The 10,085-nt window shown below is 40.3% G+C and overlaps 1 protein-coding gene and 1 long non-coding RNA gene across 5 annotated transcripts; both read right to left on the bottom strand.

The window, feature by feature from the left end:
* Window positions 1-252: 252 nt before the first annotated feature.
* Window positions 253-4,141, bottom strand: LOC306795059 (ras-related protein Rab-5C-like). Of its 4 annotated transcripts, none has more exons than XM_079293398.1 (7): window positions 4,007-4,141; window positions 2,922-3,263; window positions 2,585-2,736; window positions 2,142-2,264; window positions 1,892-1,985; window positions 1,068-1,229; window positions 253-519 (listed from the first exon to the last, which is right to left on the bottom strand). In XM_079293398.1, exons 2-6 carry the CDS (start codon window positions 3,088-3,090, stop codon window positions 1,090-1,092), a joined length of 678 nt encoding a protein of 225 aa, XP_079149524.1. In that variant the 5' UTR covers window positions 3,091-3,263; window positions 4,007-4,141; the 3' UTR covers window positions 253-519; window positions 1,068-1,089. The 4 variants fall into 4 exon arrangements, with proteins under 4 accessions (XP_079149524.1, XP_079149525.1, XP_079149526.1 ...); XM_079293399.1 differs by having other exon boundaries at window positions 1,087-1,229; XM_079293400.1 differs by having other exon boundaries at window positions 1,091-1,229.
* A 455-nt stretch (window positions 4,142-4,596) lies between these two features.
* Window positions 4,597-7,130, bottom strand: LOC306794777. Its single transcript, XR_013772939.1, has 4 exons — window positions 5,424-7,130; window positions 5,243-5,324; window positions 4,916-5,029; window positions 4,597-4,791 (listed from the first exon to the last, which is right to left on the bottom strand). It is a non-coding gene; the product is annotated as an uncharacterized lncRNA (long non-coding RNA).
* Window positions 7,131-10,085: the final 2,955 nt, after the last annotated feature.

Below are 10,085 nucleotides of genomic sequence, written 5' to 3'. Positions count from 1 at the left end.
AGGAAATCCATAAAAATAAATCTATAAAAATAATCTTGATGAAATAAACATGATACGTCCAAATATGTACAAATTAAAATTTGCATTAAAAGCATTTTCACAAAAACAATAACGTCTCGTATTTGGGCCGATGGATCTTACGAATCTAAAAACCCCATTTAGGGAGGCTGTACTCACCCCACCTGCACTAACCCAAACATAAATAATCATGCAATGCCAAACCATTCCACTGCAAAACAACTCAAAACTAAATCATTCTTGCACATTATTTATTACTTTTTTTTTTTTTTTTTTTTGATTTACAAGATATTTTAACATTTCTTTTAAAAAAGGCTAACAACTCTCTGGTGTTACAGGTATCAATACACAATGAATGCAAACAACTGCATTTGTTGCACAGTTCATAAACATCTTCAGATGTGTAGCCTATTAAATTACGACCTGCTTCAACAAGCAAAGTAGATCTGTCCTCATAGCTGTGTCATGTCCAGGTCCCCAACAACAACAAAGTGCTGTTCTCTAAACCGCAATGAGACAAAAGCCTTGAAGAATAACTCGTAACTCGTAACTGTCGTTTGCAATTTCAGCATTAGTAGTTGGGTATTTGTATCTTTCATAATGATGATCAATGTAGAGGGAAATGACAAGAGGAGAAAAGTAAACTGCAAATATACAGTACATGTGTGTGTACATACATACACACACATACATAGACACACTCAGACAAATAGGGAAAATGGCGAAACAACCTTAGCATCACCCAACAAAATAAATCATTTAAGACAGAATTCAATCAACGGCGACAGAGGCTGAAGATGAACAGGGAGGGAGGTAGATAGATAGATACACGGGGGAAAGAAAGAGAATAGTGAGGGATCTTGGTTGTTCCCTCTAGCTTATGATTGTTAAAAAAAAAAAGAAGAAGTTCCTTTAATCAAAGAGGATCCAGATAATCGCATCTGTAATCTCAGTTTAAGTGCAGAGGTGGCAAATGGCTCTGCCCTCTCCTGCCTCTCTGGGTTTTTAGCTACATGCCGTCCTTAAAACGATGTTCAGGGCTCGCTTACTAAGTTCATTGTTTTGTACTTGCTAATTGCCGCCGCCGCCACCGCCGCCGCAGCACTGGCTGCTGCGGCTCTGAGGAGCAGTTTCTTGTAGATCCACTCCTGTCCTGGTCCGCCCCGCTTGTCCAGCTCCACCCTGAGGATCGCTCTTCGGTAGCTTCTTTGCTGCAGGGACAGAATCACAGATGTTTGAATAAGTTTAAGAGGGTTCAGAGTTGCAACATACAAAACAAAAGTCACACTAATCTATTTATTGACACTTGTCGCTGAGGGAAAAAGTGTGTCAGCAGCGGGCTAGCAGCTGTGTTTTTGCCATTTTAGTGTCGACAAATACTGAATTGATTCCTTCCCATTAATGCCGTTTGTTCACCATGCTTACCATTAAAAACAAACTCTCAGCTCCACACTTACAACCTTTTCATTTATTGATCGCTTCACCGAAAATCTCTGAGAAACAAGCAGCTCTTTTAGATCTAATCTGAGTGAGGCAGCTGGTTGTTGTTTCTTTTGTTTTTGGATGAAGCAATGTGGACATGAGTCCGCTTTTGCCTGTAAGCAAAGTTGTGTTATCGCTGACGTCCCCTTAAATGTGCTTCAAAATGAATGGGAAACAATATTGTTGTTCATTTGTGTGCACAAGTCATCAGGTCACGTGGAAATCTTTCCCTATTCAGTTCAGTTCACCTTCAAGCTGTGTCGGTTCTCTTGTCTAGAAACTAGTGAGCAATTCAACTTTGCTGCAGAAATAAGTGGGCGGTAAACTTAAGTCTTGCCATCTGTGGGAGCAGTTGAAAGGGGCATTTGACTCAGCGGCATGAAGCACTTACCAATAGCCATGAAAATTTCATTGACGTTCATCGCAGTCTTGGCTGATGTCTCCATGAAGAGTAGACTGTTGTCATCAGCGTACGTTTGTGCCTCCTAAGAACGTAATTTAGATATTAAGGATAATACAAAACATTTACAGCACTGACACGTTTAATACAATTGGATTAAATTATAAATAGGATAACGCTGTGAATATCTGAAATGATTCTGCTGTAAAATGTATTGATTGATGTTTCTGCATCTTCATACCTGAAGGTCTATAGCTCTCTTGTTTGCGATGTCTGCCTTGTTTCCAGCCAGAGCGATCACGATGTTGGGACTAGCTTGTCTTTGCAGCTCCTTCACCCAGTTCTTTGCTCGTCCAAAAGTATCCTAATAGAGTGAGAAACTTTGTTAACATTGCTCTCGCCCGGTGTAGTCACATGGCAACTATATTTAACCCAGGTGGGTCATAGCAGTACACTTGTGTGTGACGTCAAAACACCCACACGTCTGAACACCAACAGGTCTAATTTTAGACTTAAATGACCAGACCAACAATTGGAGAGTGTACTCTAGTCTGCCTCCAAACAAACCCAATACAGCTCTATAAGATATAACATTTAACAAAACCACAGCCTATCGGAGTTCATCCCGTTGCTCCCGGCTAATAAGACTCCGTCCCCCATTGTTTCCCTGCATGTGAAACCTACTGTGTTGGTGATGTCATAGACCACGATGGCCGCCTGAGCGCCTCGGTAGTACATTGGAGCCAGGCTGTGGTAGCGCTCTTGACCGGCCGTGTCCCAGATCTCAAACTTCACAGTCGTGTCGTCCAGACAGACGGTCTGAGTGAGGAAGGCCGCTGAGGAAGGTAAGTAATAAAGATCAGAGGAATTATTTAGCGTTTTAGGACCACGTATATATTTACATCCTCCTGAAAGATCTCGTTCATGTATGCAGCAAGTAAAGGCTCTCCAATGCTGTATTCAGTGAACGACACCTACACGGGGGCTGGGTATTGGACATTAAAGTGTTTTTGTCTCCTACCTCCAATGGTACTCTCCTGGAATTCATGAAACTGGCCTTTGACAAAGCGCAGCACTAAGCTGGACTTGCCCACTGCCGACTCCCCCAGCAGCACCAGTTTGAATTGGCAGATTTTGTTTGCTGCCGTGGCTCCATTTGGCCTGGTTGATCCGCCACCGCGCCCAGCCATTGACAGAGACAGAGGTTGTTATGGACGAGATGGGCTGAAACTACAGGTCAACAAGGGTAAAGACGAATCTGGAGTCAGGGGACACAGGCACTGATGGTGAGCGAGGACAGAAGCCAAACTCCCAGCGGGGAAGAACCGAATCGGATGGGAAGGAGTGGAGCAAGCCCGTCTACCTGGATAAATAAAAACATGGAAAACTATGAGAACCCCTGATACAAAACAGAATAATGGAAGTTATTTTCATAATCTAATAATTTGCTAAATACTTTTTGTGTTATTTTGTTTGAAAAACAGTTTATCAAGGAGAAGCTCATTTGTCATTTTAGAATAAATAATGTAATATTGTACAACTTAAAGATCAGTTCACGGAAAAACGAACAGAAATTGAATTGCCGACTGATTTATCATTCCAGATGTTTCGCAAGAAATGCAAAACATTAGGTCCATCTTCTAACATGTAAACTGAAAATAGGTTGACTGTACATTTGGGGGGTTTTGCAATGATGTCTGAAGGTGTCACTTGGAAAATCAAATAATAAATCGTTGGTTACTGCCCCATACATTTTAATTTCATAATATAAATTGAAATATGTCACTTGTTAGGACAGTGTCGGTGTCACCTGTCACCTCGACACACAGAGCTTTTCGTATATTGTCTCGCCATATTATAGAATTTGTATTTTAATAAGCAACATCTAGATAATATATCTGTATTTTAATTCAGAAGACTACAATAACAACCTCCAAACAAGCTGATTAACCTGCTGGTGTAAACTTTGACCGAATAACCAGATAAAAACAACTGCAAGTTAGCTGCGAGGCTAAAGCTCATAGCGATGAGACGAGTTAGCAATGCTAGCCTAAGCTAACACGAGAAAATACTAAAAGGAAACGAATAACACGGTGGCGTTCTTACCAACAATGAAAAACAATATCCACTTCGCCCTGTGGATAGTGAGTAATAACCGTGTTGCTCCACGTTAACAACGTTTTCTGCTAAGAACTAAAACACTTTCAGGTTCGGTAAAAAATACGCTTCCGCCTTCTGTAACCAAAATACTTCCTGGTTTCTTCCGTCATGTGATACAATCTGACAGCCAATCAAATGGCCGGATAGTGGGCCTCGAAAGTTGAGCCACAAGAAGCCAACTCACTGTTAAAAAAACACGTTAAGCAGTGTACTTTTTTGTTGTTGTATGTATTTGAATCCAGGGACATTTATATATAATTCTGGCATGGGCCATCCTGCACAATGTGTAGTTTAAGTATATATTTGATTTAACAGAGTATTTCTACTGTGGTATTGTCACTTTTATGTTAAAGAACTGAGTACTTCTTCCACCACTGATTATATTTGAGTAAAATTGAAAATTTTGAGAAGGATTAACTTGGGATGCCATACATATGTTCGAACAATGACATTTAAATTCAGGAACATGTCGTTTGCCCACCGTAAAATTACCATTTGAAAATGTTTTAAAAAGGACAAAAGTTACAACTGATGATCTTGATCTTTATTGTGACAATGTGCAAAAGTACAAACACATGAGAGTATTACTACTACTGGGAGATGTGTTGCTTGATTAATGTCCATTCATCAGTTGCAAAGATCAGTTCTGCAGCAGGAGCCAGATGCAACACTTGAACTAATCAGGAACCTGCAGTCATTTTCCTTCATGCAACTCTTGAAATAGCTGACATCTGTGAAAACATGAAATGAAGACAGGATGGATTATGAGACGACTCTAAACTGATCCACATAAGGATTGTTTTTCCTCTTTGTTTTTTAGCTGAACAGCACACTGAGGGAGCAGTCTGTACTTACGGGGTCCAGCTTGAAGGATGATGTTGGCACAGACTGGATTAAATCCGGAACAGGTCTCAACAGGCCCTGAACATCTCCTCGAGGTGCCTCCACAGTTACACCTCAAGGCTTCACCTGGAAATAGAAAAGAAAAAATAATGTTCAACCATTGTACCGCTATATTTTCCAAACCACAAAAGATTGTCCTTAACCTCTAAAACCAGACACACTGGATGCATCATATTCATTTACAGTAATCCGCTGCAGATTCTTGTGTCTGGTTTTGAGGAGAAAATCGTTCTTGTAGCGAAATACACTGCAGGTTTGTTGTGTTGTACATTAACTCACCCTGGCTGACAACCACCAATAGCAGAAGAGCAAGAATCACAGTCTTCATGTTTTCGCTTGTCTGTACAGTGTACACCGATCTCTGCATGAACAAAGATGAAAAAGTGTTAGAAAACAAATGGCATATTTAGCTGGGAGCACTTTCCTCATGCACATATGAAGACACTTAAAGAAATCCCACCTTGTTATTCGTCCTACTGGAGTATTCTTACTGCAGATGTGTGCTGCCAGGCTGCTATCTCCCTTTTTATTTCGACTTGTTGAGCCATCAGGGGAAATCCAGTGCATCATTAACTGGGAATTTGTCATTTGTTTCACTCGCAAACAGAGTGACTTATCAAGGCCAGACTGTGAACCTGGAAAACCCACGATGACGACACCCAGAAGAAAATACAAATAATTTCAGTCACATTGTACAGCCAGTGTTAATGTTAGCTTTAAATAGTCTGAGTAATTACCGTGAAAGCTATTCCTGTTGCTGGAATACAAGTTGCAGTTACACATAAGTTCACAACAAGTGACATTTGACACACTGTCATTTGGAGGTCAGTATGTAATGTCATTATTTGATTATAAGAAAACAGAACACAAACAGAAAACAGTCGCACAAAGTCAAATTACTGGATTCATTCCAAGAGGTGTGACTAAAAGTCCAGTAAGTGGACTTTGTGAAAGCGTTTTGCCAAATCAGAGAAGTGTTTTGCAACAAAAAAGAACTTGAGTGAAAATGATCAGACAGCCAAAGTTATAATGGGAAATGACAAATTAAAGGAAAACAATAACACACAGAGAGCTGAAATCAGGATCTATCATGAATAGACCCTAATGTCATTTCCCAGTAGATGTGAGCACTTTCCAAGTAAGTAGACAACAACGTATTGACACCTCAGGTGATGTACTGTATATTTAAACAATCAGATTAAATGTAATTTGTGTAAACTGAAACGTATTTCATGGTTTGGCAACATTATGCCCTTCCCCTGTATGCTGTGTGTCACAGATGGGAGCAGGACATAGAACAGTGTGATGTAGTGATGTTGTACTTATTCATGCACGTTTTCATTGGGCTCATTACAATATCATTCTTGAGACTTAGCTTAAGTCCAAAAAAAGCTTGTTGGATAATGGTTTTGCAATATTTTATAATTCTTGAGTAATATGTGTGAATGTACAATTGGAAATTCAGATTTCCAAAAACAAAAGCAAGTGAGTGTGGTCTCCCTCCTTTATCAAGTCACATAATACAAATCATAAAGATATCACCTGGTAAATTATTATTAAGTGTTGATACCTCTGATATGTGCTCCCCTGCTGCTAGCTTCCTTTTTATTTTTTGCACAATCAGTGCAAATCCAGTATATCAGCAATTCTAATATTGTCATCTGGCTTTTACTCATAAACAGAGAGATTTATCAACAACTATTTAGCACAAAGTCTACTTCCTTCCAAGGAGAGTGGCCGAAAGATCCTTTTCTTAACTAAAAAATCAGAGAAGCTGTTTTGCAGCAAAAACTAACTTGAATGAAAATGATCAGACAAACAAAGCAAAATCATAATAGAAAATCAGGATCTTATAGATAATTAACAGTCACTCGGACGCAGCTAGCTCGCTAGCTGACGAGCTAAGCTAGCAGCAGCCAGCTAGCTAGCTAGCGACAATAGCTAACGCTGCCTCCTCTTTCGATCCAAGAGCCTCCTAACGATTCAACATCGTCGTCGACTGATTGCCAAGAACACATCTGAAGAAACGTGACAGGCTCCACCGTGAATGTATTTAAACTATACAAAAAGCTCAGACATCTGCACGGATTGGTTTGACAGTTCCGTCCCGAGGAATCATCTTCTTTTCTTGCTCCTTTCGCTCCAGCTGAACTCTCAGGCTCCCATCATGGCCTCCACCGAAGGGAAAAAAGAAGGTAGAGCGGGCTGGGATTTTAGAACAAATATCCCTCCGCCTACTCCATATAGGTCTGCCGTTTAAATAAAACCGGCCAACGCAGCATTAGCTCATTGTGTTTCGAAAATTCTTTTTTGATGCTGATGAAAAACTGATCTCAGAAGTAATTGTTCTAGCCTTGGAAAACGCAATAGTCGAGTTATTTCATGCTTCTGGCGGAAGGATAAAGTGAGTCGGCATGCGACGCTCCCTTCTGTCAAAGTGATCACGTGTGACTATAATTAGGGAAGTTTCCAACATAATGTCACTTTTCGCGGTTTAAACTGTCATTTCAGGCCGTAGAAAATATATCCTTTAATTTATCAATCCATAAGACGTTTATCATGTTTATAGTTGAATATTATCAGGCAGATTATTAGTCCACTCTCCTCTGCTGCCCATTGCAACCTGCGTAATCTTGGGATTTTCTTTGATCCATCCATGTCGTTTGACCCTCATGTTAAGCAGCTGTCCAGGTCATGTTTCTTCCATCTAAGAAATATCAGCAAACTGAGATCTGTAGTATCAACACCTGAATTAGAGATGATCATACACACATTTATCTCCTCTCGCATTGACTCCTGCAACTCACTTTTCACATCACTCAGTGTATCTGCTCTTAACCGTCTGCAGTTCATCCAAAACGCTGCCGCCAGATTACTCACCAGGACAAATCGACGGTCTCACATCACCCCCGTACTCCGATCTCTCCACTGGCTTCCTGTAGCATCTCGGATACACTTCAAAATTCTCACCATCACTTACAGAGCACTTCACGGTCAGGCTCCGGCTTATGTAGCTGATCTACTTCGCCCCTATTCACCCGCCCGCACTCTCAGGTCAAATGCTCTAGGTCTTCTGTCAGTCCCACGCACGCGATGTAAGAGCCGTGGTGACCGAGCCTTTGAGGCAGTGGCCCCGAGGCTCTGGAATGCTCTGCCTGCAACTCTGCGCCTCGCAGATACTGTGGATACTTTTAAAAGCCAGCTCAAAACCCACCTGTTTAGGTTTCTATTCTTGTCCTTGACGCTCACTTACAGTGAAAAAAGTTACATTATGCATAATAAAATTACAAATAGAGTCATTGCCTAGATTCATATGACATTATTTCAATGAATACTATAATAATAATAATAATAATAATGACACTTTAGTTTACAAGAACACAAAGAAGTAATCAAAAATGTTGAATGCATCAAAAATATTTATCTGAAGTAATTGAGATTCTCAGTGGTTTGGATTAGATCCGAAACAATTGGTCAAATAATCAAATTAGTCAAGCTACAGAAAATAAACAGCAAGCAATTTTATTGTTGATTATTTGATAATTTATTTCATTTTAAGTGCCTAAAACATTTGCTGGTTTTCTTATTCCTAAGACTTATTTCTAAGTCCACTGCACTGCATGTGCCTATGTCCTGCTCTGTTGGCCCATTCTTGCTAAAGCCAAACAGCCACACAGCATGAGGTCACTTTCATGATCGCCATGTTCATAATGCTAAATAATTGGGGCACCATCTCTCCTAATGAACTGTGTGTGAACATCAGCCTACATCCGAGGAGGCCCTATACTCAATCCATGTTCATGCAACACAGCTGTGCAAACCATTGATCACTAACTGACACTTTCACATTTAGATGAGGAGTATGCCTTGCACATCGACCGTCATGCCAGTGATACGTTTTGGGGTGTGAAAAAACGGTTAGCCTCTATGTTCAGAAATATTAGGCCTGTGGGACACAAGAGATTTACACCAGTAGCCGTCCTGGTCATTTCTCAGTGACATGACATGTTGGATGTACAGTAGTTGGAGATTTTATAAAGTACTGATGTTGTAATTCAACAGATTTAAATGGGTTTACCTGGAACATCGCAGATTAAATGATCTGGTCCCACGTGAGGCTAATTACAGCTTCTTTTAGGAGATACTGGTTCTCCTCAAAGAAGAACACTCATCTGGTAGCAATGTAAGCCCTTACAGCTTAATGACAGAACGGCAAAATGAATGAGTCCTTCAAGTTCACTCAACCATCTCTTAAGTATAATTTCAAAGCGTCTCAGGATCTCCTTAATCTGTTATAACAGATCTGTCTGCCAAAGCCAATCCAGAGTCAAACCCCAGTGCTTTACAATTCCAACAAAGGTGCATAAAGATATTCGACAGTTATAAAGAACATCTCCACTGTGACTGCTGCTTGTCCAAGTTCACCCAATATTTGAGACAACAGGTAGAAACACAGGACTATCTTTGGGTCTGGTGTCAGTGAGAGATGTCGTCATGATGAGTGTCGTTATCAAGCCCACCTCCTGTCAGAGAACCCCACAGTGACTGAGCCCTTTTGCATGCATTTAAAAAGTACTTCTGTTATTTCGGTGTTTTCCCGTACCACTTCTTGCCAGCAGATGGCAGCACTGCACTCTTGGATTTGCAGCCCCAGAATGCCACACTGGCCAGTCGACTTCAACCTTTAACCCTCAATTGATAGGTAGGCACCTTGTACAGACATAAGTTAAATGTGGTGTGGCGCAAAACAATGTGGCACAAAGACGAATTAGGACAGAGGTATCAGGGAAAAGAGAAGAAATTGAATCCATCTTGTTTCGATTTGATTCATAATAACTTCTTTATTTGTCACCGTAAAACTGCAGGTCTTTATTACATAATTGCACTTTGTAAAATCACACAAATCACATAGACACTTCAGGGCAAATGCCAGTTAGAAATTTAAACAATTTCTGTTTCAAAAAGTTGACATTTGAGAGAAAGGCACTTTCACATTATTAAAAAACCTATGTTGCAGTTCACAAAAAAAAGTGCACTGTAAGTAGTGATACAACGGCAAGCAACCTTCATTCAGCTCATACATAATTTAACATAATTTATAATCGCCATAAAATTAAAAAGT

The sequence above is a fragment of the Melanostigma gelatinosum genome (assembly GCF_949748355.1).
Source record: "Melanostigma gelatinosum genome assembly, chromosome: 21".
Taxonomy (NCBI): Eukaryota; Metazoa; Chordata; class Actinopteri; order Perciformes; family Zoarcidae; genus Melanostigma; species Melanostigma gelatinosum.
The sequence above is the reverse complement of the archived record's forward strand: the minus strand, read 5'-3'. Positions and strand labels throughout refer to the sequence as shown.